The 27,775-nt window shown below is 33.7% G+C and overlaps 6 protein-coding genes across 11 annotated transcripts in view; 3 read left to right on the top strand and 3 right to left on the bottom strand.

The window, feature by feature from the left end:
- Window positions 1-3,830: 3,830 nt before the first annotated feature.
- On the bottom strand, window positions 3,831-7,999 carry LOC128878045 (protein prenyltransferase alpha subunit repeat-containing protein 1). The gene is made up of 3 exons (XM_054125853.1): window positions 7,970-7,999; window positions 7,091-7,331; window positions 3,831-5,270 (listed from the first exon to the last, which is right to left on the bottom strand). The coding sequence occupies exons 1-3, from the start codon at window positions 7,971-7,973 to the stop codon at window positions 4,064-4,066; spliced, it is 1,452 nt and encodes a 483-aa protein (XP_053981828.1). The 5' UTR covers window positions 7,974-7,999; the 3' UTR covers window positions 3,831-4,063.
- LOC128878091 (tubulin-specific chaperone A) lies at window positions 7,804-8,845 on the top strand. Of its 2 annotated transcripts, XM_054125982.1 has the most exons (3): window positions 7,804-8,037; window positions 8,165-8,321; window positions 8,619-8,845. In XM_054125982.1, exons 2-3 carry the CDS (start codon window positions 8,192-8,194, stop codon window positions 8,843-8,845), a joined length of 357 nt encoding a protein of 118 aa, XP_053981957.1. In that variant the 5' UTR covers window positions 7,804-8,037; window positions 8,165-8,191. The 2 variants fall into 2 exon arrangements, with proteins under 2 accessions (XP_053981957.1, XP_053981947.1); XM_054125972.1 differs by having other exon boundaries at window positions 8,027-8,321.
- Window positions 8,846-8,852: 7 nt separating this feature from the next.
- Window positions 8,853-10,569, top strand: LOC128878062 (programmed cell death protein 7). Its single transcript, XM_054125910.1, has 3 exons — window positions 8,853-9,850; window positions 9,921-10,128; window positions 10,203-10,569. Exons 1-3 carry the CDS (start codon window positions 9,007-9,009, stop codon window positions 10,324-10,326), a joined length of 1,176 nt encoding a protein of 391 aa, XP_053981885.1. The 5' UTR covers window positions 8,853-9,006; the 3' UTR covers window positions 10,327-10,569.
- A 47-nt stretch (window positions 10,570-10,616) lies between these two features.
- LOC128878039 (U3 small nucleolar RNA-associated protein 15 homolog) lies at window positions 10,617-12,818 on the bottom strand. The gene is made up of 5 exons (XM_054125840.1): window positions 12,618-12,818; window positions 11,876-12,458; window positions 11,452-11,672; window positions 10,931-11,366; window positions 10,617-10,853 (listed from the first exon to the last, which is right to left on the bottom strand). Exons 1-5 carry the CDS (start codon window positions 12,705-12,707, stop codon window positions 10,618-10,620), a joined length of 1,566 nt encoding a protein of 521 aa, XP_053981815.1. The 5' UTR covers window positions 12,708-12,818; the 3' UTR covers window position 10,617.
- Window positions 12,819-12,858: 40 nt separating this feature from the next.
- Window positions 12,859-18,358, top strand: LOC128878050 (DDB1- and CUL4-associated factor 12 homolog). Of its 4 annotated transcripts, none has more exons than XM_054125895.1 (7): window positions 12,859-13,189; window positions 13,325-13,876; window positions 13,980-14,435; window positions 14,518-14,748; window positions 14,838-15,122; window positions 15,202-15,367; window positions 15,450-18,358. In XM_054125895.1, exons 2-7 carry the CDS (start codon window positions 13,791-13,793, stop codon window positions 15,603-15,605), a joined length of 1,380 nt encoding a protein of 459 aa, XP_053981870.1. In that variant the 5' UTR covers window positions 12,859-13,189; window positions 13,325-13,790; the 3' UTR covers window positions 15,606-18,358. The 4 variants fall into 4 exon arrangements, with proteins under 4 accessions (XP_053981870.1, XP_053981842.1, XP_053981851.1 ...); XM_054125867.1 differs by having other exon boundaries at window positions 13,047-13,189; window positions 13,956-14,435; XM_054125876.1 differs by having other exon boundaries at window positions 13,068-13,189; window positions 13,329-13,876; window positions 13,956-14,435.
- The window catches only part of LOC128878083 (tumor necrosis factor alpha-induced protein 8-like protein), a 19,882-nt gene continuing 7,799 nt past the window's right edge, over window positions 15,693-27,775 (bottom strand). The window contains exons 2-5 of one of the 2 annotated variants that reach the window (XM_054125958.1): window positions 23,358-23,436; window positions 23,085-23,189; window positions 22,229-22,500; window positions 15,702-20,029 (exon numbers count right to left, since the gene is read on the bottom strand). In XM_054125958.1, coding sequence (XP_053981933.1) covers window positions 19,676-20,029; window positions 22,229-22,500; window positions 23,085-23,094 — 636 coding nt within the window. In that variant the 5' untranslated portion in view covers window positions 23,095-23,189; window positions 23,358-23,436 and the 3' untranslated portion in view covers window positions 15,702-19,675. Of the gene's footprint in view, window positions 20,030-22,228; window positions 22,501-23,084; window positions 23,190-23,357; window positions 23,437-27,775 lie in introns of both variants that reach the window. The other variant, XM_054125949.1, reaches the window with a different exon arrangement.

Here is a 27,775-nt window from a genome sequence, read left to right as displayed (position 1 = left end):
ACGAAACTCGGGCCCAAGCGGTAGGCATCGACGCGCACTAAACAGACCAGACTGATGCTTGTAAACAATCGCAATACTTAAGTAACTCGTCGCGAGTCTGACTCGCGATATTCATGTTGGGCTCAAAATCTACATCGCGAGTCTGACTCGCTAAAGTACAGGAAGGGGTTAATAATTGTTTGGTAGAGGACAGACTCTCGTACATCTATACCTTAAAACTAATCATAGCCACCACTTAACCCACAAGCATAGATAAAGATTTTGCCCAACTCTGATTTCATTGGAATCATATATTTCCATTTATCCAGAAAAGCATATAGACAAGTTAATGGACACGAAAACGGTATCGCCATCTCGCGGCGGTGTCCGAACTAATTTTTCATATGTATTCCTTAATACATATCGTATTATTAAATAAAAAAATACAAAAAAATGTCGCGCCATCTCTGGGTGAACTGCCCAAGTTTGTCGTGAAGTAGTTTCCACCTCGCGCTGCTAGATGTCGCAACCGACATGTAATTATTCAAAACATAAATTCTGTACTTTTCTCGGCATATAACTGTAATTTTACATCATAATTATCATAATTCAACATCAAATTGTTGATTTGAAGACTAACAATTGACTGATATCAAATATTTGAATAAATGAAAATATAAAAAAAGTGGCGCCATTTAGCGACGCAAAGTCGGAACTATTTCACGACAAACTTGGAAGGTTCACCGAGAGATGGCGCCACATTTTTCTGTATTTTTATTTATTTAAAGAATCAGAGGGAAGAAACGGATTATGATTGTCGAGCTGATGGAGATTTGAATTTTATAGAATATTGTTAGTAGATTCTTTAGAATTTAAGTAAGATTAGAAGGAAGATTAAGAAGAAAAAGTAAAAGAAAGATTAAGAAAAATTAGACCTAAGAGGAATCGCCCAAAAACTGGAAGGAATCGCCAAACGGTATATCATAACCTAAAATAGCAAAGCCATATGGTTTCCAAAGTTTCTGGGAGCCTTATGGCAACACAAGGCAACCAAAAGCTGAGGAGAATAAAGGAAAAGGACAAAGAAAGCGTCCACCTATCGGGTATAGGTGGAGCTGAGAGGGATAAATTAAAAAGAAAAATAGAAACTAGCGAAGTAGGCGACTACAGGGAAATAACAATATTTATTTAAAAATTGCTGGAACCCTGGGATGGCGATCGAAGGGGTCTGAGTGCGGAACCGTAAAGAAATCCCTTTATAATTGTGAAATAGTGTAGTCCAGCAAATCTCTACAGTGAGATTCTTATTTCTTTTTCGGTTATATTCCAAACTACGCGATATAAGTGTGTAAAAATAGAGTGGGAGCAAACCACTGAGAATCCCACATCTACGGGCTACACAGCCCGTGGCGTGGGTAACGCGACCATGATGCCGTCCATCAATCTGGACAATGAAACAAACGAAACATGGACAGAAGTCATTGGAAAAAGACAATTCAATACAAAGGAAGGACCACGTAAAAGAAAAATGAGCAGTGACTTAACAATTGGATGAGAAAGAACTTCTGGCCTCAATACCACTATATAGACTACAACGAAAAGGAGTGCTGAAAGGCTTTTCCATAGACCTGGAAGTAAATGACACAGTTAGTCAATCCGAGTCGCCATGTAGAATTAAAGAAGCCAGACGATTAAATCGTAGAACAAAAAACTCCCAAACAGGAGCAATCGAATGGATACCATGTGAAACAGTGGTACTCACATTCGAAGGTACAACTCTCCCAGATTACATCAAACTATACGGCCTTTACAGAGTAAAAATAGAGGTTTACTTTGGTTTAGAGGTTAAAATTTTCATGCCCAAAGATGGAAAACCCAAAGTGCCTACGTTGCAACATGGGACACAGCACATTAAATAAAAACTCCGCGGGACTGAAAAAACAAAAAGAAATCTGCACCACAATGGCTTATAGAAAGCTCAGTTTCTGGGAAGCTAAAAAAATATTAGGTGAAACTACACAACGCTCAAACCAACAACAATCTGTAATACAAAATACAATCGAAAACTACCCACCACTTGAAGAACAACCGCAAGAAAAAATAATACAATTAAAGAGAATAGGAGGTCAAGAGAGGCCACCTGTAAACACAATTGCTTGGAAGAAAATCACAAACAGCATCTCAGATATAAGTACAAACATCGACACAAAAAGCAAAACTGCAATAATCGAAGACAGAAAACTTAACCACCAAAAGACCAAAGAAGAAAAGCCAACCAGGAAAGTTAACACTGAACTACTGGATGCAGTAACAACTGCCCCCAGCACTAGTAAAATCATACAAACCCGAACACAACCAAATTGTACTACTCCAAATCTCATAATAAAAACCACTCAACCAATCAAACAGTACAAACCCAAGAATTCATCTTAAAAAACTCAAATAATGGACAATAGATTGTACATAATCTTGTGGAATTGCAGGAGTATAAACACAAAGAAAACAGAAATCCAACAGCTATTACATACAAACGACATAATTATTTGTACAGAAACTTGGCTAAAACCCAAAACCAAATTTTCACTGAACTTTTCTAACATGTAACAATGAAACCGGAATTAAATAGGACTTGATTTATGAGAAATGTGACGATCGCACGCGCCTAATGACCGTTCCCGGTAGACTGTGATAGTTCAGTTAAAAGTCTAAAGGTTTATTTTTGGTCAGATTGTCGCGCCAAAGGGGGAACAACGTGGCCAATGTAGCGTGTATACGTAATTGCGTGAAAACGATTGGCTTTGGGTGATGTAAACGGTTCGGCTTAAGAACCCTACGACGTTCTAACGGTGACTAAAAACGCATGATTACAAAACTAACATTTTTTTTCTTTCATATTTTATCAATATTCGACTATACATATTTGTCTCGCGATAATACTTCCCTATAGCCTCAAAAGACACTTTTTCTTCTGTATCACGCAATTGTACTAATTCTCTTGAACGTCGGGCAGCGTTTGGAAAATCAAACGCAAACCGATTACCACTTTTCTTCGATAATTACGCAATATCGCGTTCAAACATTCTCCAAACAATACATGGTAAACGTTTCAAAAATAAGTATCAATACTCGTTCCATTTCAACTACATCGTACGTTTCTTACTTATTGTTAGATACGTACGATCGTACGTAGATTCTTACTTATTAAAACGGCGCTATATTATTTATGCGCAAGAGGGGAGGGAGGGCTTTCGTCGCTCGAATGGATCCGACGAGAGAGCGCTATCGAGATACAATTCACGGGTAGTATACGATTAGGAATAACGTCTGCGTAGAATACAGAGTAAAAGTTATTGCGTGATTTTTTACAGGTCTACTTCAAATCACCAACAATAGTTTCTATTTTAGTTTAAACTGATCTCGAAGAACCTCGTTTGTTCACCAATCTTTATACCCACAGACTTCAATTATCATCGACACTTGATTGTACACAAATAATCTTGTATTCTAATAGAATTGTGTAAACTGTTCCGATAAGATATTTTTTGGGCTATTACTTGTGTGTTGTTTAGTAAAAACGACGAACACAAAAGAAAGAAGCAATAACGAGTATTATTGTAATATTGCGATCGGCGAACAACATATTAACAGACATCATTTTATTATAGAGTGATGTTCGCATATTGACCGTCCAAACCGTGGATATATTTTTCCTTCATAACAAACCGAAGACAAAGTTACATACTAGGGAAAAGCTAAAAACAAGGACGGAAGAGAAAGTCAGAGAGGATGTTGAATCATTATTAAACTCAACTAATGACGCAAACAATCCTAAACTAATAAGATACATCTCAAACTTCCAATAAATTATATTTAACGTGTTGGTAAACAGGCAATGTCAATGAAAACAGTTCTCCGTGAAACAACATCGACGAAAACAAAGTCGAGGAAACGTTTGTCGACGATGTAAAATAGACCTGTTTTTTTACAGTGGCACTCGATTTATGCCCGGTATGAGTATGATTATACAGCTTAATGCGCGCGAATCATCTTTTATTTAAAAGTACAATTTCAACGGCTAATAGGATCACGACCTTATTTCGAATCCGATATTTCTGAGAAACTTGTAGAACCTCTCGACGAGCATCTTTTCGTGCTGATCTCGTTTCGTTGCAAGATCGGCGATCTTTTCGGTACGCGTGCGAAAGGCTCCCACAAGAAGGTCGTGGCACAACGTCACGTCATCTGTCGCGAGCGACTTTTTCTGAACATCTTTTGCCTCGATCGACTTATCGACAAGCTTATCGTCCCTGAGGCAGGAATGCTTCGCATACGACGCGATGAAACGCACCAGGAGATGAGCCAGGAACCTACGATGACACCAAAGAGCCTCGTAATCGTTGTACATGCAAATGGTGCTTTCGTTCACGCGACATTCTTGCGCCCAATACGAGAAAGCGGAGAAGTAAGTTTGCTGTTTCGTTCTTGAGGAAGATGGCCTGAATTCCGTGGGCATCGCGTCGAACAGCCTTTGCAATTTATGCCTGTCCCCCTCGTCGCTGATGGTGGACTCGATGTAAGCGTACAATTCATCTTTGCATCGCTTGTCGTCGTTCGGGCACGTTATCAATGGCTCTCTCAGCGGTTCTTTGAACTCGAACATGTATTTCTGTAATAAGAACTGCCGATAGGAAAGCCCACTGTAATCGGAGACATGTCGTTGACACCAAGCAAGGGAATTCTTCCACTCGTTTTCGAGCGTCGGATAAGTGAATCCTCGCGACTCACGAAGAGCCATCACGTGACGCCTGTGACTCCACGCGTCGTAGTTGTTCCCGTACCTGTCCGCGCATATAGCAGCGATGTTTAACTCGGTACAAAGCGGTGATTCCGTCGAATCAGGATCGTAACGGCTGTCTTTCGCGTTCAGCACGCAAGACAGTAACCACCGTCGGTAGGCGAACGCCTCGAAGCATTTTGGCTTATGGTAAAGCACCAACCGTGAGAACGCGAATTCCTCCGACGGCTCTAGCTTGTGATTTCTTACCAGCTCCCGTCGCATGTTCCAGAACGTCGTCACTTCGGGATTTAATAGAAGAGCGCCTAGCAACCATTTTGCTATCGTGTTAGGTTCTTCCCGTCTGTGTTTGTTCTGACGGAGTTCGAAAAGACGACGATGAGCGTAGCAGTATAACGGTTGGACGCACCATGATGCCAATCCAAGACAGTCCTCCTGATGAAACACTGGCGATTTATTTTCGTTATCTTCCGCGGGAACTATCTCGAAACTTTTCCTGTAATCACATAGAAGAATTCGGGTTTTTAATTTCTGTTCTGGCCGAATGCTCCACTGTACGTTGCTCTAACGTGACGTTCATTCGGCTCAACTATGGTGCTTGGTTGACACTTTTCACATAAATTCGTGCAACTGTTTCTGCCACACAAAACGGTTACGAATTCGCAATAAGTAAAAACCCTAGGTTTCGAATCAATCTGAAGTTTGTTGATATGTTTATCTCGTTTTCTCTTTTAAAGTAGAGATGGCGAGAAAAATCACTAACAGTGATTTTTCACGGTGATCACACAATCACGACCGTGATCCGGAAGATGACGTTTCAGAAGCGGTTCATGTTAACCCTTTGTACTCTGCACCATCTCGTTGCAAAACATGCGAACAGGAATCGCATTACATAAAATAGTCTAACTTTGGAAACGTGTCGTTTTTGGTATTATTAGACTTGATTATAAATTCTTCTAGCTTTCTTGATCGGTCGATACCACTATAGGGGTTAATTGTTATCGTTAGTGTTTCGCTGTCTCCCCTTAGTGGAAATTCAAGAAACTACAAATGAGTCAAATTTAAATTTTAGTAAAATTATATTAACATTGCTTTTAGACTATATTATAATACATATATAATCTAAGAACAACATAATTCGTGAAAAGTGAAAAGAATGTTGTTTACCAATCAGAAGCGATCACGAACAATCACGAATCACTGTGAAAAATCATCGTGATTGAATCACGAGTGATTCAAAAGTAGCAGTCCACGCCATCTCTGTTTTAAAAAAGGAAACGAGACAAACACATCGGCAAACTTCAGATTGATTCGAACCCTAGGGTTTTGCCCATCTCTGCGAATTCGGTAACAGAAATTCTTTGACACCAATGATTCAATAATCGGTTTGAACATATTCTGTAATATTCTACATATTTTTGTACATTTGACGATAGTAAATGGATAAACGGTAAATTGTAACAATAATTATAACAATAACTCTTCAAGAAATCATTCAAAATTCAACATATTATACACGATCAAATATGTCTTCTGATTAGATACAATATAACAACAATGAAAGCACGTTATTTCATTTAAGAAAAATGTGGATGAATTTCGGAAAATGTTTTTCCTTTTGAAACAGAATGATTATAAACGAAGATTTCTTTCAGGTCCAAGCTTTAACACTCACTCTGTATACACATTTTTTATTTCCACTCTTAAAAGTTATAATTTGAAATAATGTAAATCATATAAATTATATTAGAAATGCTTGAATTATATGTCAAAAATATAAATATACGAATTACATAACCATGTAAAGACTGTACAGAATACTAAAAAACTGACAACTTCGAGATACGAACAACGTTGCTGTAGTTTGCATCGTATTTTTGGTGGAAATAATTTTGAATAAAAATATGTATATCATTCATATTCGTTATCAGGACACGATACGTTGGCTATGCAAGCAATTCTAAATTCACGGCACAAATGGACGCACATACGCAGGGACGCACACTGATCGTAATTATTAAGATTTAATAATCGTGATGGCGCCAGTTTCCTATTGTAGACATCAGATACCAACATTACTGATACTGTATTTACTATGCAAACCTTTCGCGAAGCGTCGTATGTACGCGTGTCCGAATAAAACGTACAGCGACGATATTTCATGAAAAGAAAAAAAAGCACACCGACCGTACTGTTGTATTGTCAATGCAACGGACACACCGACGCGTCGAATCTACGAATTTAATGGCACATTTCACAGATATTTTTAAAGACTCCGCCCTCGTAACTCGTAATGTATCTAAGAAAAACACTCACAGCGACGGATTCTTCTTCACCACATTTTCGATGTCGGAAAGGATTTTCTCTGCCGCCGGGAAAATATCGTCTTGCATTGTAATCTTGACACTACCGTTCGTTACATTGCTCGGGGAATCAAGTGTAAACCAATACACAATTAACCCTTCTGTTTCCTTGCTGCACCTTTCAATGCAGGCACGATGTAGCGTTTTTCTGCGGAAGTGTTGGGGGGATATACTGCGATGCCGTTTGAAGTTTCCTGCAAGTCTCGAACATTCGAAATCAGATGGCGCGAAATTATTAACACGGAAACGTGCTTGTGAAAAAACAAGATCTGCATGAAAATATTTTCGTAAACGAATGTAATGCACGAACACGATTGCAAATAGTCTTGCTACTGCTCTATTAAAATGATCGTTATTAATAAGTTTTGAAGTATAAATTTATATATTTGTATCGATGATTCACATAACTATTATTGTTGCTGAAAAGAAAACATTTTGATATAACACACTGAGATAATGATTGTTATAATTATAGCTGGATAGAATTTGAAATAAAAATTTTCGTCTTTCGTAATACGATACAAAATTAATCCAAGTGAAACAATTAATATTTATTACTAAAATACATCGAAGTATTAATATTTCTTATATATTACATTTTATCCTTTTTTTTATGGAGAATTTGTATTCAATTTTAGATTCTTGTTGACATTAAATGTGAAATAAATAATTAAATCTTGATAAGAAACTGGCTTATTATACCTTTAACAAATTTTAAAGGTATCACGCAAACTGGATATGTATTTCGTAAAAGGTGTTTATAATCGTCACAACATAGTAAAATAGCTAATAATATTAATATAAATAATTTTCGATGGTTATAAATGTTTACCCATTAGTCTTGATCATTGTCACGTTATAAGGCCATTACTAGGTGGGATACAGTGGGATACGATACGAGTGAGTCTCCGGCTAGAAGTCGGTATAACCTAAAAATTACAGAGTTTCTCTGAAATTGATTAGTAACTACTCATCTTACCTTATAAGGAAAAACTTGTTCAATCAGTGATCACTTCATTTTCTGCAGACTAGGTATAATATCTCAATTAGAACAATGTCTGACCCTCGCATAAGAATTCTAAAAATTAAAACTGGAGTAGTGAAACGTCTCGCGAAAGAAAAAGTCACGTATGAGAAAGAAGCATCACAGCAACGTGAAAGGATACAAAAATTGAAGGATCAGGGTGAGAATATTTGAAAAAATGCGACTAGAAATATGTTGCATTTTTTGTTAATGCGATCCTTTCAATGGCTGTGTTATTTGTTAAAACTGTTTTGTATATTTGTAAAATATTTGGTTATTCACATAAGGATTAATTGTAAAGTTAATATGTCACTAGTTATAACACTTGTAAATGCACTTTTAACATACAAAATGCTGCAGTTAAAGATTTTCACTTGTCTCAATGGATCTCAAAGACATTTATATTGACATATGAGACAATAGAATAGATTTTATATTATTTTTAATTCTTTTACAGACAAGGATGGTTATGACATAAAGAAGCAAGAAGAAGTACTTCAAGAATCCCTCATGATGGTCCCAGATTGTCAACGGCGTCTTGTCAAAGCATTTGAAGAATTGAAGAACATATTAGAAACAGAGCAAGATTTAAAAGAAGTTGAAGATTACATAGAAGCAGAGAAAGTATTACAAGAAGCAGAAGCTCAACTTCCTAAACCCGGAGAAATTATGGAGATGTGTTAGGAAAGCAATTCTGTTAAGATATCACCAAAAGTTACGAAAGAACTATATTTTCATCTAACATATAAACTTTGTAAACACATTAATCATTTAACATTATAAAGAAAGTGATAAGTTTAAGGCATTTCATATTGCATGAGGTTAAGTGTTACTACTGAATTATCATGTTTCAAGATCAGAGTTTCTTGGAAAGTTCTATACAAATCGATAAAAACCTACATTACAATATGCATCACTCAATGAATCAATCAATGTATAATGCAAATTATAATATAAATGTACAGCAAAATTATGTTTATCCAATTGGTAGTATTACTGATAATGGTAGCAAGAATACTATACCAACAATTACAGTAGAAACACGACAAATTGATGAAAAAAGTATTGAAGCATTTCTTTTAGAAATTGATCAATCTAATATTGTAACTAACCAGAGAAACGTATGTAGAAAATCTAAAATTGCAGCTGCTAAAGACGCCATCACATCAGCACATAAATTAAATGAGAAATTGAAAACAATTTGTGCAGAGCTGAAAAATAATCAAAATTTTACAGATGAAGAATGGCAACAGAAAATGTGCATTTGCAATACAGCAAAAAATGAAATTGTTAAATTATTAGAGCCTATTAAAGATCCAAAGTTTTTAAATCAATTGAAGAAAGATTTAGAAAGACGAACTAAAAAGAGATTAAGAGAAAAGATTAAACGAGAGAAATGGAAAAATGAAAAATTAATGAAAATGGAAAGGAGAGCAAGAATGCATGCTCAGATCGATTCATGGATTAGAAAGGAACAAGCTGTAATAGAAAAAGAAAAGCAAGAAGAAAATTTACGTAAAGATGCAGATATGATTTTATTTGATGTTAGAGGAAAGCGAAGCGATGCTAGGAAATATCTTGTATTGTTGCAAGAATTACGAAATCTACATAATATTAAGGCCAATATTGCCATAGCAAGAGGTGAACATTTATCCTCAGCAGCCAACGAAGCATTTAATAATATCATAGGTACTATTATAATCTCATTTCTCATAAATATTTTGAAAATTGTATTAATAGAAATATTTCTTCTGTGTAGTAAAATTAACAGAACAATGGTCTACTCTGGATCGTGAGTATTCTATAGAGGAACAAGGTTTGAAACTAATGTTAAAAACTGATAATGAAAAAAGAATTGAAAAACAAAAGAAAAGTCTTTTTGATGATTGGGAAAATGTATTGTTTGGAAAAAAGATATCAATGTCCGATCAATATAATGTAGACTTAACGAGTTTTATTACTATACGGTAAGCTATACTTTTATAACTGGATAATATTCAATTGTAGATTAATGATAATAAAATTATTAATTTATTTTTAGGACTGCTTGGGATAAGTATATAAGTTCAGATAGTGATGCATCAGCAATTCCAATTGGATGGATAATGCCTGATAAACCATCTTCTGCTATGTGGCAAAAATGTCTCAGAAAAGAGATTCCATGAAATAAACTAATATGATTATAAATTCTAGTTCATAGAAACTAAGTTTACTATAAAGGCTAGTAATTTATACTTTATTAATATAAACAACATGTAATGTAATTTTAGAAATGTGGATAATTTCTCTGGTTTACTATACTTTAAACATTTATATTAACCCTTATTTCTTTTGTAATTCAAATAATTTTTTAGTAAATGAAAGCATCTGATGTATGTTTAATTTTATTACAATATATATGAAAAGTATGTACAGATTTTTCTATGATACATGATGAGACAATATAGATACTACATTTATGCTATACTTAAGATTAGATTCTTTTGAGCATTACTCGAAGGTTCTAAAACTTGAACGTCTTTCACTGGTGTGGGTGGTACAATTTCTGCAGCAGATAGTATCATATGCAATTTTCCTTGCAATTCTGATAATGTTAATATTAAGTTTTCTTCTTCTTCCAGTTTCGATGCTAATATACTAAACATTTTTCGTGGTTCAGCAGCAAGTTCGTCCAAATGATCCTCGTAGACGTCTATTAAGTAATAATGTGAACATCGTTAAAATATTTTCAAAAAATAATATATAAAAAAGATAAAATTTACAACATACCCATTAGAACATTAATGACATGCAATAATACTCTTCCAAATCGAACACTTCCTGCATGCTTGTTCAAAAATTTGAGAATATTTACAAGAGACTTTCCATCTCTACCAGCAAGAGCTTGTTTTAAACCCTGTCTTCTGATAAGTTCCTGCATAAGCGCTACTGTAACGTGTGGTGTTTTGTTCACAACATAACTCACCATTACACAGTCCAAAGCTTTGGAATATTGGAACTTTCTTAAATAAGTATCATGTTTAGACATAATTTCTTTCATTTCTTCGTGTACTACCATATCTATATGTGGTGTGTGCAAATTTTTGCCAGAATGTCTGTACGATACTTTTTTACGCTGTGGTTTTTCATTTTTTGTATCCTCTTCCCTTCTTCTCACTGAAATTAAGCCATCAACCATACCAGCTACTATAGTTTCATCATTTGACTGAAATTACAAAATCATATTTAATGATTCAGGACTTACTTACAGGAATTACTAAAAATATCATAAAACATGAATGTCTTCTTACACTAATTCCTATGCTAAGAACTGAATTTGGATAGTCCAAGGAATGGACAGTTTTATATGTTCCAGAGTCATAAATTTTGACATGTCTGTCTAACGACCCAGACAAAATTCTATGACCATTTGAAGCTATTTTTAGACAGGTCACAGTTTTATGATGCTGGGTGATTTTTGCAAGTAATCTGCCACCAGCAAGTGCATCCCATACTCTAATTTCGGTTCCACCTTTAAAAACATTGCATTATACAAAGTTTATCACATAAAGCAATAGAAGCTGTTTTTTTTTTATAATAAAACTATCTTTTATTATAATATTTTAACTGTTCAAAACGAAAAAGAAATATTTCAAATAAATAACCTTTCCTATTTTTGTGTATATATGAACTACATCATTAAAGAATGGCTAAAATATAGTGGAAAAAATGTACCTGCAGATAAAAATATTCCACCAGATGGTAAAAATAATAAACTTTCAACAGGAGCTTCATGATTTACATTAAGAATTTTTGTGTTTGTTCTTGTATCATACATGTATATGTGTTTATCATAACCACCAGATAAGATTATGTCCTTAGAAATTGGACTAACTGCACCAGCTCTGATATAATCTGAATGTTCATTAAAAGATATAATTTGTTTTTCACTAGGTATATCCCAAAATATGACAGTCTTGTCATCAGAAAAAGATGCAATGTGATGATTGTCACTGGTGAAAAATGTCCTATGTACAGCAGCTTTATGTCCAGAGAAAAGTCTTAGGAGACTTTTTGTGCTAACATCAAAAAGTCTGACAACTGCTTCTTCACCCCCAGCGCAAAGCAATTTTCCATCATTGCGAAAAGAACCACCATAAGCAGCTTCTTTAAATCTACTAAGATTCTTTGTGACAAGTTTTGTAATTGGATTGTACACTTGTACTCTTACAGAACATGTGACAGCAAAGTAATGTGGTTCTACAGGTGAAAAGTCTATATAATCAATTGGTCCAAATTCTTTCACCAATACGGGAGCCTGTTCAATAAATCATTTTTATGAACAATTAATCAGTATAATAGTCATGTAAGTAATGCTGTTTATAAGGTTAAGTCATACGCACGTGGGCACCATAAATTAATCAATATATTACTATCACAGAAATCTGTATTATTTTTGCTGTTATATCATACTCACAGTATATTTTTTCCAATATATATTATCCGAGGTTAATTCAGTTCCCGATCTTGCGAATACTTTAGTATTTATCTTCTTGAAGGACGCCATTTTTTGAAAAATGTCAGCTGTAACTGTAATGAAGTTTAGTAGAGGGGGTAAACTTCTCTTGTTGACAATTGATGGAAGTTACTCCCTTTAATTTTTGTAATTACTCGATAATCATTTTATTCCTAGCAATCGTTAAATAAAGAAACTTGCAAACAATAATTGTCAAGGAGGCGAGACAACATGTTTACGATGTCTCAGTATACTTTATTATATTTTATATGGTTTTGCTGCTCGTTTCAATATGGCGATGGTTAGTTGCTTAGTGCCTCGAACGTCTCTTTGCTTATCATGAATTTGGTGGCTTTCCTTTCCATTTCTTTATATAATTCAGAAACAAAGCCTTGATATTCATATGATTATCCGCAAGTGAATACGAGTTACGTAATTATGAGGCTTTGCATTTGATAAACAAAGGGTTTCATCTCAAAGTCGTTCCGTTCAGACAGCCCGATAGATTTGGCAATTGCCGTCCTTCTAGCAAGGTTTGTTATACTTTATAAGTAATCGTAAAAATGTAAAAGTTCGTATGCATTATTCGGGAAATATTGAAAACGAGAATAATGTAATTAGATCGAGAAAAAAAATTTGTAAAAAATGTACAGTTCATTTTGTTTCAGTCAGAGAGGAATTGCTGCCAAGATATTTTCTTGTCAGTTGACTGCATACCAGCCACGTTTATAAATATTTCGCTAGGCGAGATTGAAATTTCCTTTGATGGTATTGTTTGGATATTTTAATTTTTTAATATCATTCAAAGGCTTATTGATCATTATAATGATCGTATTGCTGTATGCATATAAATAACATTTTAAAATTAACGAATTCCTTTTGGTAATAAAGCAATTAAGGATTTGTTTTAAGTATAATGACAGGAGGACATTTATGTTCCATCTAGATAGAACAATTTAATTGAACATAATAATTAAGGATATTTAATATATATTCCTGAGACTGTATTGTTAAGTATAGTCTTATTTATTACATAGACAAGAATAATTTTATTAAATTACTGACAGAATTTTATATGCAACAACAATTACACCTTAAGGCATCTTAGCTCATAAAGTATAAAATTTGGAGACAATGGCTGAAACACAGAGAATGACTGTATATGGCAGACATCCTCCCTGTGCTAGTGGGACTCGTTTAGAGGAACGTCGTGCTAGAAGGTAAATTAATAAAAATATATGACATTAGTCATTCATGAGAAGTTAAAGAACTGGTATTCTTGTTATAAATTAACATTAGAAGAACCCGATATTTTTGTTATAGATTGGCCTTAAGATTGGAAAGGAATCGTAAACCAGACAAGCCTGAAGATTTTGTTTGTTATGAATCAAGTGATGATGAAACAGAGACTGTAAGCGAAGGAAAACAATTTTTAAGAACATCTTTCAATTTTGTGGATTATGTACGTGCAAGGGAGACGAATACGAGAGAAGTGCGAAAAATTAATCAAGAATATGGATTTCGACATATATTGACTCATGACTTATTTAAAGAATATTCGGTTAGCTTAAATAATATGAATAAAGTCTTTTGCTCTCAATGGTTAAGCGATAGGCAAGTAGTGTTTGGTACAAAATGCAACAAATTGATGGTTTATGACGTAGCAACACAGAAATTAGACCAAATACCATCTCTACATGGAAGACAAATTAATTCTGGAGGTGGTGCTGTTCCTGAACAGCAATGTGGTATACATTCTGTTCAAATTAATCCCTCAAGGTATACAAATGAAAAAATACATACTGCTTAGAATAAAGTTTTTTTTTCTGTTCTCATTTATAACGTTTTACATGTGTTACAGAACTCTCTTATCAACTGGAGCAAGAAATAGTAATGAAATAGCAATATACAGGCTACCAACGTTAGATCCAGTTTGTGTGGGAGAAGGAGGCCACAGAGATTGGGTTTTTGATATGTGTTGGTTAGATGATGAATTTTTAGTCTCTGGATCTAGAGATACTAAAATGGCTTTATGGCGTATAGACAATGATCTTGCTGAAGCTCCTGACAAAGCTGATGTCCCTACACACAGGTTATATACTGCAAAATATAAAAACAATAAAACTTTGATTTGTAATTTGTAAATTTATATTCATATGTTTCTTTTTTTTTTCTGATTAGGTTGATTCAACCTGTGTGCGTCAAGGAATGTAGATCGGCGCAAAAAGTACGAGCACTTGCTTTTAATCGAACATATAAAGAAATTGCTGCGCTTACTTTGAATAGTTTTATACACATCTGGTCTGCAGAGACATTCAGACAAAAAATATCTAGGAAACTACCAGCTTGCCAGGAAAATGTTTGTCTTGCTGTGCAAGATGATGGTGTTTACGCAGTGGGATGTCGCTCTTATACTTTACTTTTAGATGCAAGAACTCTACAGCCAATAAAGAAAATACCTTCACGGTACGTGCACGGTATCTTACGCGAATAATTCAATGTATAAATTTTACAAAATGTATTAAGTTTCAATATTTTTTTACAGGTATAGTGGCTGTGGAATTCGATCAGCTAGTTTTCAAGGTTCTGTTTTAACAATTGGCACAGGCTTAGGAATGCTGATGTTTTACGATGTTAGAGCTCAAAAATATCTTGAGTCTTCGATTAATTCTAATAGAACCGTTGTACTGAAAGCTTCAAAGGGATACGTGGTATGTTTTAAATTTTGTTCAATTTAAATTTAACTTTGTAATTTATAGGATAACATGATACTTATTTGCGGGTTAACATTAGTTTCCAGATGAAGAATATATTGACGGATTCCAAAACGTGAAATATACGCCAGCTATATATACTCATTGCTATGATGGATCAGGAACGCGGCTATTTACAGCAGGTGGACCTCTTCCCGTAAATCTTTATGGTAACTACGCAGGATTATGGCAATAAAGTTAATTGTAATCAAGTAAAGAATAGCATCGATTTTTACGTAAGTAATTATAAGTTGTACATTTACATAAATATTATTGAGATTTTATCTGGAGAGGTACATATACACCTATTTTCAAAATTTTAGAATGTTTTCTTTTTCTCTTGTGTGTTCATACTTTTAACATAATAAAATTTTATATTTTATTATATACAGAATTAACTGACCACTTAACTTGGTATTTAATCTATGATTGTACAGACCATAACCATCTACTTAAATCTGCATAAGACTATTGATATTTTTCAATAGCAATCGAATAAATACTGTGATGAAGGAATCAAATTTAATATAATTCTGCAATTATATTAGATAAAGAAATATACAGTATATTACTGAATAGTTTTGGAATACACGGTACTTTTCAAAACATTCGGAAAAACATTGCTATGATATCAAAAGTTGAATGCAGAGCATCATTCTTGGCTTGCAGTAATCTGGAAGGTATGATTCCAAGCTAAGCGAGTAAAATTGTTTTATTTTGGTTGGCCAGTAAACATTTTCAAATCTAATTTATAAGCAGTTCAAATGTTCTTATATTTGACAAGTACACAAGAGAGTAAAAAAGAATAGTAGAAAAATTATTTTTTAAGGTGTATGTACCTCGATTATCTCAAAGAATAAGCAAAAAAGTTACAATAATTGAATCACGCATTCATCGTTTCAATCGCATGTACAACCCCAAAGGTAATATTCATTTTATAGTTTCATTTCACTAATTATAAGGAATCATTAGCATATTTATACATACTATTAGTATAATAGAAAACAAAATTGTAATTCTGTATTTAAAACGAGTACTTGGTAAACAATTTTATGATTTTACATCACCAGTTTATTATAAACATGATAATTTTATTCATTATGTGACATAAAATTGTGAGCTAGTACTAGCTATTATATACTGAAATTTAACTATTGAATGAGGATCTCTCTTAGAATATAATAAAAATAACTCTAAAAAAAGTTATTTTATAAATTATGGTTGCTAATTTGAATCTTTATATTATCTGCATACAGTGTGATTTTTAAAGTGATTTTTATATTCTGCATTGTATATCTACATCTATCTTATCAGGGATAACAATTTCTAGAAGTAATCAACGAATACTATTGCAATGAACATTAAGTTTTATTAAATACAATTTATAAAGTTAAAATTTTAATACTGGCCTGAAAAAAAATCAATATACAATGAGTATTTCATGTGTAAACTTATTTTAGGCGAAGAAATCTTTTACCATCTATTTCTGTATTATATAGTAAAATATCAAAGTACATGAAACTTTGGTCAATGTATGAACTATGAAGTAATGTATTTCAAATATGCACGGCAACTATTAATATTTTGTTAAATTAAACATTGAAGACATGTACAGTCTATTATTTTTCAAATATTAATTTTCCTAAGAAGCATGCTTTTGTTGATATTATCATACGCTAATTAAATATACTTATTGTAAGAATCGGCACTTGAAACGTATAAAGTTACAATGCAGATATTTTAAATTATAGCTGCTCAAGTTTGATCGGAATCATTACCCATACATTATAGAACTTGTACAATGTTAAAGTATTATAAATGTAAGCCGTGTGCATTTATGATAAGGAATAATGATATATGCGACCTGTGATTGTATAAATGTGTTTGCTGTATGCAATTGAGAAAATTTGTTTTAATAAATGTATCTTCATTAAGTGAGGTATTAACCGGTGACATTAATAGCGTGCGATTATTTTCAAGTTTAATTGCTCAAGTTCGTATTGGAATAAAAGAATTAATTATGCTTGCGTTTTGGGTGTATTTGAGCGATAAAGTCTTATACACTAAATTTGTTGTATACAATAAATTTGTTGATGCAGTAATGGTGCAAGTACATTTTCAATACTTAGCATAAAACATTTTAATGGACAGAAGAATTGTTGGCATGAAAAAAATATGTAACTGGATTATCAAAATTCCAATGAATATATGATAACAAAATATATTCTGTATGTTTATATATCAACAGATTATAAATTGTTAGCATATACTCATAAAGTCACTAGATTACATAATAGGTAAAAATGTGTGTTGTATCTACAAAATCATGAATAGACTATAAATATGTTTGTGATCGTGCATAATGACCGAATACATTGAACGCATTTTAACTTTGACTATCGCATGTACTTTTATTATGAACGCTACAAAAAAATATTACAAAGTATCAGTAATTTTGTTTTATAATAATTTTACGCATTTTTGGTATTTTATGGAAATACATAAACTTTAACAATAATCATTAAATTTAATTCATTTGAAGTTCTTCGTTTTCATACAAAACACCTTAACAATATTGAGTAGCTGTCTTCGGCATACGTTTAATACAATATCCATACTAAAACATTCTAATTTTTATGCTAACATCATTAAAACAAGAAAATCTATGCATCGTATATTTCAACTCAATTAATACAATATGAAAAGTATAAATAAATAATTTTTATACTTAAATATATGTATAAGTTATATAACAATTTTGTACAATTATAATCGTTGCATCACTGTGCCAGGAAATGTTCTTTTATATTATATTTATGTTTAACATAAGAATATTAGAAAATTCATGACAAATTATTGTAGGATGAGTTCGAAATATTTGTCCTTATATTATGCGTATATTTTATTTTCTTTGTACTATTGAAGTATAGTTAAGTTTGTTACACATTAGTCCCTGTGTTTGTGTTCTCATTGTATCTATGACAAAGTGTTATTTAAAAAAAGTATTTATCATCCATGTTAAAGATAGAGGGAAATTATATAGACTGTTTTTTTGAGTACTTTTAGATTTCAAAATTTACATTGTGTTTGGATTGTTAGAAACGGCTCGTTTTTCATTGTGTTCTGTTAAAATGTTGTAACAGTTGAATTTAACCAAATATATGCAACATTTTACTAAATTAATTATAACGTGAAAGTAAATAATTTCTGTATTTTTATTTGATATACCGAATATTAAATATCTCTTATACACAGTGCTGCTTGGACAGTGAATACAGCTGTGCTGATAATATTGTAATTGTGCGCGTGTGCGTGTGCGTGTGTGTCCGTGCGACTGTGCTACATAATCTGTGTACATAAATATACCAAATCATTGATTGAAACTGCATTTATTAATCATTTTAACTAAAGAAATAGAAGAAAGTAGCAAGGAGTAATACTGAAAGAAAAGGGATTGTTTGTCTCCTTACAAATAATTTATTAATAGTATATTGATACAACATTTTTTTTCTCATTGAGAGTCATCACACATAACGTGTAAAGTGTGTATAATGCATAGAAAACACGCATAAATCGCGATATACTTGTAGTACATGTGATGTAAATGTTTTCAATCCAAGTATTGAGGCTTAGCCATGACTACATTAGATATGTCGTGTTTATAATGTAAGTGTGTCGAAAATGTATCGAAGCGCGATATAGGTATAAACGAAGGACCCATCTTGCCCTAAAATGCACTCGTCGATATGTCAGGATATAGCTCTTGACGAGTGGAAGATTAAACTTTCAAAAAGGATTTGTTCGTAGCACGTATCTCAATTGACGTGATCTCTACGGTGATAAATTGCTTCTTTCACGCGTTAATTCTGTCGGGATGAACGAATCATTTCTACCGCCGTCGCTATAAAGCCCATTGTCGGGCGTAAATAAGCTCATTTTTCTTTTTGGTATAGATTGACAGTTGGTGCCCTAACACACGAGTACCGTAAATAAATATACATCAATTATACAATATACATTCTGAAAATAAATAGAGTATTTCACAATTATTGCATACATCAGTGAGCACTACCCTCGTTATGTTTTCTTTTACAGACAATCATAAGTAACTGCACCATGATTTCTTTCTTCAAACTGTGATCGGGGAAAGAATCCCTTTGCCCCCCTCTTAATTTTAAAAAAACGTATCAGCAAGTGTATCAGTTTCGTCGATGCTTTTCACAGCGATCACGAAAACGATGTTGTATTAACAAAAGAAAGAAAAAATCAAAGATGCCCAGCATCTAAGGCCTTATTGATATCACTGACTAGCATTCCTAGGATAGGTCTGAGTTCAGAGTCTTGTCTGAAAACGGAGTCCAAAAAGTCGGAATGCGTTAAAAAGTCGAACACCTGATCACACCGGTCCTGCGACTTGTCCGTAAGATGTGGCTTTATGAGCGTTTGTATCGCTGTTCTGCAACGCTCCAGCGACTTGATTAAGTATGCCTTATCGAAACTGAACTCCAATTCGTAAAAGGAAACCACGGACATCGCCACGGCTCTCAGAGCATTCCTTATTTCGACTAGCTTCGCGTCGTCGGTAACGTTTAATTGCTGGTTACGTTGTAGTAGTCCTACCTGTAAAAAAGAAAACACATTCAACGTACATATATGGGAAAACTGGTAGCGATGTTTACTTGAGTTTATTGAGCGTTGAACGATTGAGTCTAATATCGGACCATCTTCGGTAACAATTTATGAAATACCAAGTAATCTTTATCATTTTTAAGGAAACAGAATATAATTTAATATTATATAAAATATATAAGAGAAACTACTTCATGATAGTAATAGAGAGATGTTTAAATTTTCATGAATATACACAACTTTTGTACCATGTAGGGAGTATATGGTCATAATTTTTAAAAAATGTAGTATGTATTTGAACAAGAACTAATTAGCTATAAAATGTACATATAATGTGGCGACGATAGTTTTTTTTTTACAGGTGGAGGTACTTTGAAGATTTGAAGGTCATCCAATACCAGGATCGATATGTTTAACGTTTAACGAAGGTAAATTGTTGTTACACTGTTGTTTTATTTATTTGGTATATGGGAAGATGGGAATTATGATAACTGTGTCTATCGGAAGGGGAAAATCGGTTGATCGGATCGAAGGTTTTCAGCCCACTGTTGTCCAAGAGCGAAGCCCCTTGCGCGGTTCTGATTCCCTCTACGCTCTGAATTGAGTTTGTGTAGAATGCTCACACATAGCATGGCATCGAGCAACATTCCTGTATCATGCTGACAGAGATAGATAGTGCGAGGGAAGCTTCCTAAGCCTCTAAAGCTCGTGTTAGATTTAGATAGCACTGGTCTAGCCTCAAGGCAGAGATCGAATAATAGGTAACGAAGGAAAGTAACGTATAGCGATTTATTCGCGGTATTTATTCAATTGAACAAATCAATTTTTGTTTGTTCATTATGAAACATTTTCATTATACAATTCGAGCTTCCATTTTTATTCAATGAATCACGAATAAAAAATTGTTTATTCTCTATTCGTTATTTCAAATTTTTCTTTAGATTTTTAAGATAGATCTTTATTGATTAAATTTTGTATCCATTGAATATAAAAAATAATTTAATGAAAACCTTCGACTAAATTACACGCTCGCAAAACTAATCTTGCGCTAATAAGTATATTATATTTACTAATATATGCATTACAAGTAATGTGATATATAAAAAAAAAAATATCTAAAAGAAAAATATATTTTTCCAGTTGATAAACTCCAATGACAAATCTATCAATATAGACAGAGACGTGTAAGTTATTCCCATTAAATATTTCATTACGTTCCTTGGTTTATAAAACGTTGATTTAAATGATAATTTTGAGTGTCTATGAACTCTCCTAAGATCTGAAGATTCCCACACTTTATCTCTCATTCATGTATACTATACGAATGCTATGATAGTAATGTCGCGTTGCACGTTCACACATCATGCAGTACGGCACGTGGAGGTAGTGAAAGTAAGGGGCTTCACTTGTGGACTGCATTGTTTTAACCAATTGAGTTATCCTGACCACCAATTTCTTCTTCTTAAGCCTGCAGTCAGATTAAAATCAATTGGCCACTCAAAGTTACCGAGAACTTATCTTCATACTGTACATCGTTTGACTATCCTACGCTCTATCTGTTGTCTCTGAACACATACATTGCTATTATACTCCTACGTCTACAGCGTAGCATGCAAACGTTCAGTCGTGCAATCTTTTCCCCATTGTTAATTCAATATTTGTATTTTATTGAAAAAGGTAACACTGCTCTTTCGACGGCCGTACAATCAACAATTTGTACAATTTTTGAAAATATTTGAAAGTACGTTTAAATATTATTAAAGACTATAGTATATCCCGGTTCCAGTAGAATTCGATATATTAGGTTGTCCTAAGAGTTCCTTTCGCGAGTTGCATTCAATTATTTTCTGTGGCAGTGTTTATATAAATAGACAACCTAATTTCTTAGACATTAATGCTGTAACAGTACTGGAGCGAAATGAATTGTACACAATTTTGTAATGTAACATAAAACATAAAATATTTAAAGAAACTTTTCGGACAACCTAATATTACTCAAAAAGTAATGCACATGTATATTTTGTACTATCGTTATTACTCATTTTTAGATTTATATATATATTTTATCTATCATCTACTTTTTAATATATGTATTATACGGGGTGAATCGCGAATAGTGATCAATGGAGATTACTTTGTTATTAACAGTCCGATCGAAAATGTCTTTATCAGCTTTGACATGGTAGATACCTTAATGGACAACTTAACGATGTTTTTCAACACTTTTTCAGGCTGCTTTTTGTCCAAATTGGAATTGGCTTTAGCAGCTCTCTCCATGAGCTTGTAAAGATTGTCTAAAAGCGAAGTGGTGGCATCGTCTATCAGAAGCGATCTTCCAGCTCCTGTGGATACTACTCTGCCGAGGAGTTTCTTCTGCGCCCGCAGGCCTAAATCGCGGGCACGACTTCCGGTGCCTCCGGCGGGATAAGATCCACCGTTCAATGTAGTCGCCGACTGCATCACTGAAAAAAAGTTGGGCACGCTGTACGCATCTGCTTGGTGAGATATCGGTCGAATAATAGTCCTTTTGTTAGGTGCAAAGGCACCAGTCAGCAGTAGAATACATAAGGGGACGAAAAGGAAAGTAAGATCTACATCTTTCTAATGTTAGAAAGGAACTCTACAGTACTGTCTCTAGAGATTTTTATAATTTTTGAAGAAATGAATCTGTAGGCCGAATAGTAATATTCGGTAAAATATTTCATACCGGTTGACATTTTTTTTTATTGATAATTAAAGTTTTATGTATGGTTTCTGTTATTCGTGTAACAGAATAATAAGTCTACAGATATCAAATTTTAAATAAAATTAGGAGAAAATTAAAAAATCATTTACATAAAACACGGTTTTTCTTAAACATAATAGAAAGGTTTCCTGGATGCTTCTGAATAGTAGTTAAATATAAAGAGTCAGTAAAGAAGCTCTTAATGCTCATAACACTTGTAGAATTGCTGACTAACACTCACCTTTGATGATTAATATCGATACTATCTTATCATCATGAAAATTTGTAATGGTTGTATGCGTGTGTGGGATCGTCACTTACCATCAAACATTGGTAGATCGCTGTTTCCTCTAGGCGATAACGGGATTGTGAATGAAATAAAGAAGTACTGTTCTGTGAGCACGGTTGAAACTCAGGCAAAAGTAACTAAAAATAACCAAGGATAGAAAATGATGAATCGGTGTTTGCGTAAATTATAAAACGTTATATAGAAATTAAACATTGAATTAAATATTGGACAACGTGACACGATATCAGGCGGTTGTGCTGTCCATTAAAATGAATTAGAACGTTATACGGATAACACTCGTATACCTTGATTGCAGTCGGTTACGGCTACAAGATGATACAGCAGCCAGCTCTGCAATTCCATCACTGCCGTGCCCCACGCCACCTGAAAAAAAAAATACATTGCCCTCTAATGCTTTTTAAGCGAAGGTGTAAATTCAGTTTTCAATTTCAATTTCATTTCACACGAAATCGAAAAGATATTTTCTTTCAAGTACAAGTTTTCATTTTTAGTTTCCACTATCACGAAACACACTATTATGAGTGGAGTTTTACAAAGCTATACGGCCATAGTAAAAATCGCATTTCTTCAGAAGCAATGTATTTGGAATAATATAAATATATATTTATAATTATTCCCGTACAGACTGGATTTCAATGGAAGTTCGGACACTTTTGGGACAAACTGTGTATATCTCTAAACATAAAAAAAAAAAAAAAAAGAATGTTGGATGCGCTTTTTGTCGCACACTGTACATTCTCCCTCGCTTGTGTAATTTGTGTCAGTGGCTGAGGTCAAACTCGATCCGCTGGAATTGGGACGTAATGTGCGTTGTGGTTTGTTGTCGCAAAGTATAATCGTATATACATAAAGAGAAGAGGCACAGGCGTATGGCAGTTGGATCGATTCGTAAGGAGCGTCAAGGCGAGCTGGAGACTCTCATTCTCGTTTGCCCAAGTAATAGGGGTAAATGGAAACACAACGGGGCATTGCCTATGCACTTTCGTGATACAGTCAACGTAGATACGTATCTCGTGACCGATCTTGAACATCGATTTTATCGATCGCGTTAGCGCATTTCAAAATTTCCTGCTCTTTGGCTCGTACGTAAATTCTTCGAGTACTTTGAGCATCCGAGCGATTTCGGTGCCGCGCGATCCGCGTATGCGAAAGTACTCGAACGTGCTCGAGCTATCGGAAACGGTCAATATATCTCGAATCGTTTCAACGATCTGAAATTTAAGACTACTCGAAACTTTCGAATGGTCCACGTGCAAAAAAGAGAAACTCAAAAATTGGTGATACGTAAACAGAGAAATATTATAGAAAGCAATATTTACTCTTATCCTCTTTATGAAGATTTTTTTTAAAAAAGATGTACCTATTAAAATTGGCTAAATGAAAATTCATTCAAGTGAATATTAATCGCTAATTCGGTTCAGGTATACGTTTAACGTTCACTTGAATTAATTTTCGTTCATCCAATTTGAATCTCTCCATCGTTTTAAAAGTTCCTCCATAAAGAGAATAAATGGATTATATTCTCGTTCATTTTTAAATTTTTTAAATAGCAGATAACCATTGAAAGATCGCATTTGTTTGAAACAATTGAAAAGAAAATGATCAAACATATTTTTTTTTTTTCATTGAAATAATTTTCGTTTGCTGCTCTTATGTCTTCATTGTTACATTGTTCATTGTAAACAGAGAAATATTATAGAAAGCAATATTTAAAATTTGCACACTTTTGTTTGAACTTGATGGTGAAATATAAGTATGATTAAAATTTGTATTAGTTATTGTAATTGTAAAGACCATGTAAAAGTGACCAACTAAATACAGTTTTAGTCAAAAAACAAAAAAAATATTTTATACAAAAAATTTTATACAAAAAAAAGGTTATTTGATGTTTTATATTAATGTTGAAGCTGAATCGGTTGCCAAAACCATACGTTCATCTTTATTTGTTCACTTTGAACTCTTATTTCATTGATGTAACATTCAAAATAAGCTTACATTAAAATAGAAACGTCAATAGTATCGTTAAAATATTTTCTACTCTACATCAATTATACAAGGTGAAGCGATAACTTTCTTCACCTCAATTATCTTCGTCATTTTTGGAGATATGGGAGGACATTATTCGTAGAAGTCGTGGAGTATCGAGGATAACATCATAACCATAACATGCCAATCATAATTTTTTGTGAATGAAGATTTCAACGTTGCCTCTATTATTATTTTTTTTTTTTTTTAAATGCAATGTTGTGTGTTTTTTTGACTTTAGTGGAATACTTCTTAGATGTCTAGACAGTTTTAACGACCTATAAAACAAGAACATTCGACGAGAAATAAAGGAATAAAGCAACGATTCCCACGTAATAAAAGGTGCTTCAAGTTATAACCGTTTCCATCGTCACAGGACTGCAATCGTACATTTCTTAAGTTTTTATCATTTCCGGACCGATTCCATGGAATGACGCAGTGATTCATTCCTGACAGAATCCGGCACATATGAAGCAAATAATCATTTCATTCCGTTTCCCTTATTTTTCGTCAGATTGCCTCCTACTAGAGCTCGTTGAAATCGTTTAACCATACCGTACTTTACTAAAGACAAAAAATGTATGCAGTGCTATTACTATTGTATATTTCTTACCATTTTTTTTTTTTACAATTGTTTTGTACGAGGGGAAATAAAAAATTATGTACACTTTTGACATAACTCTTCTTACATTGTGCACGCGCTGACTTCCGTCCTCGCTTATTTTATCGTTATGCAAAAAAAAAGGTTATTCGATGTTTTATATTAATGTTGAAGCTGAATAAGTAATTCGAGATTGTATTCTATGTATGTTGAGTTTCATTTTTCTTGAATTTGAGGGGGTGGGGGAGGGGACATTAGTTGGCCAAGCATTAAGTTGTAGGAGTTTAAAGGCAGTGTAATAATGATGACTTCGTTTTTGTCAAGATAATTACCATTTAATGGAAAAACAATGGTTTGGTACATTCGCTACATTCGCGACTTTTTCCGAAATTATCGATTGATAAAACACAACGGTTACACGACAGCTGTGTTGTACGGAGGTCAGTGAACCACATTAATCGATGAGGCTGGGAAGCTGAAATTCTATTTTACAAATATGTATTTCAACATAAGTGTTTCGCGGGATATTTTTTTTTCAGAGCATTTATATCAGGTTCTTTTAATTGTGCGAACTATGGACATTTTTCTAATTCATTTCACACAGAAATCTCCCAAACAATTTTTAAAAACATTTTTCACATCCTTCAAAAACAATATTAACTGATAAATTTGTAAAATTTTCCATCATAATTCGCTTCAATTGGTGTTTACGTCTAGACGTTGAATAATTTCTAACGTCACAAATACTTCAGAGAGTTTTGATCCTAAAAATAGTCGTAATTTCTTTGACACCATGTATTCTTGCTAATTTTACGACACTCTCGACGCTTTCCAACTTTTCAACTTTTTAATTATCTCGTGTTTATATTTATACACACCCGTCTCCGCTTTAATGCTATAATTACGCGCAAACATCTACGCTGCAAATTGTGTATTGCATTATTTCGATTAAAATTAAGTTCGACTATCATTAATGAATGCTTCAATAGATACAAAATTACTCTGCATTTGAAATAAGCATACATATATAGTGTGTTCGTATATATCTACATATATATGTAAATTTATGATTTTTACATGCTACTAACTTTTTAATAAAAAAAACGAGCGACGTCTAAAACCTCTTGGATGTTACTCGGGAGGGTGCCCTTGACAACATACATATATGTCATGGTCAAGGTCATCGGAGCTGCCTCCCCTAAACGCAAGGTTCACCCTTAAAAAATGTCGAAAATGTCTCTAAATATAAATATTATATTAATATTCTACCAACACCTGTTGTTCAGCAAATCAAGCTATACTTAAGTTAGGTTTTTGTACAATAAACAGAACGATATACATAGTTTCTTATACGTCGCCTATGGAATGTAATATATTAATTATTTTCCAAATTCGCAAAAGCAAAAATAATATTTACCTTTACCACCGAACCGATCGATCAATCTTTATTTGCGTTTACGTGTTTGTTCTGTCCTATCGTGTCAGCGGTATACGAAGTACGTTTCAACTTTGAATGTGTGCCATGACTCACGTAGTTCGTGCGCGGGCTTTACCACTCGATACCGTTGTAATTAGAGGTCACCTACATATAGCTAATTTATAAACATTACACTTACGCAAGCACGGGAGCAGCATTCCCAACGCCCCGAGCCCATTACCTACGAAATTAACTTCCCATTTAAAATGAGTTTTAATTGATGTATCACCGTATCGAGTCGCTTCGGAAAGTTACACACGGGAAAACGATCGATCGATCGCAGAACTTTCGCTCTCTTCCCTTAGCTGATTCCTAACTACAATCGATCGATCAAGCTACACGCGCCAATTAAACGGTCGCCTTGCAGTTCGAGTACCCGTATTAAGCACTTTATTCGCTGCTAAGCCCCGTTGGTTGCATAACGTTGTATTTCTCTTACGCGTTCCACGAATTCTTTCATCAGCACCACGATCAATGCAGCTTTCATTTAGACAACATTTTTCAATAGCGAATTAAAGGCAAACGGTTTTCTCGGAATTCTTTGAATGATCTTACAAATTATAGAATAAAATATGGAATAATTTAGGTCACCCTATAAA

This window comes from Hylaeus volcanicus, chromosome 1 (genome assembly GCF_026283585.1).
Source record: "Hylaeus volcanicus isolate JK05 chromosome 1, UHH_iyHylVolc1.0_haploid, whole genome shotgun sequence".
Taxonomy (NCBI): Eukaryota; Metazoa; Arthropoda; class Insecta; order Hymenoptera; family Colletidae; genus Hylaeus; species Hylaeus volcanicus.
The sequence above is the reverse complement of the archived record's forward strand: the minus strand, read 5'-3'. Positions and strand labels throughout refer to the sequence as shown.

Excerpts from the sequence above, each read along its gene's own strand:
- LOC128878045 (XM_054125853.1), bottom strand. Across the intron at positions 5,271-7,090 it reads GTGAAGAAGAATCCGTCGCT|GAAAAGTTTCGAGATAGTTC; the intron begins GTGAGTGTTTTT and ends ATGTGATTACAG.
- LOC128878091 (XM_054125982.1), top strand. The coding sequence starts at position 8,192 with ATGTCTGACCCTCGCATAAGAATTCTAAAAATTAAAACTGGAGTAGTG. Across the intron at positions 8,322-8,618 it reads ACAAAAATTGAAGGATCAGG|ACAAGGATGGTTATGACATA; the intron begins GTGAGAATATTT and ends ATTCTTTTACAG.
- LOC128878062 (XM_054125910.1), top strand. The coding sequence starts at position 9,007 with ATGTTTCAAGATCAGAGTTTCTTGGAAAGTTCTATACAAATCGATAAA. Across the intron at positions 9,851-9,920 it reads AGCATTTAATAATATCATAG|TAAAATTAACAGAACAATGG; the intron begins GTACTATTATAA and ends TCTTCTGTGTAG. Across the intron at positions 10,129-10,202 it reads ACGAGTTTTATTACTATACG|GACTGCTTGGGATAAGTATA; the intron begins GTAAGCTATACT and ends ATTTATTTTTAG.
- LOC128878039 (XM_054125840.1), bottom strand. The coding sequence starts at position 12,707 with ATGGCGTCCTTCAAGAAGATAAATACTAAAGTATTCGCAAGATCGGGA. Across the intron at positions 12,459-12,617 it reads TATATTGGAAAAAATATACT|GCTCCCGTATTGGTGAAAGA; the intron begins GTGAGTATGATA and ends TTTATTGAACAG. Across the intron at positions 11,673-11,875 it reads TGGAATATTTTTATCTGCAG|GTGGAACCGAAATTAGAGTA; the intron begins GTACATTTTTTC and ends ATGTTTTTAAAG.
- LOC128878050 (XM_054125867.1), top strand. The coding sequence starts at position 13,791 with ATGGCTGAAACACAGAGAATGACTGTATATGGCAGACATCCTCCCTGT. Across the intron at positions 13,877-13,955 it reads GAGGAACGTCGTGCTAGAAG|AAGAACCCGATATTTTTGTT; the intron begins GTAAATTAATAA and ends AATTAACATTAG. Across the intron at positions 15,368-15,449 it reads AAGCTTCAAAGGGATACGTG|TTTCCAGATGAAGAATATAT; the intron begins GTATGTTTTAAA and ends GGTTAACATTAG.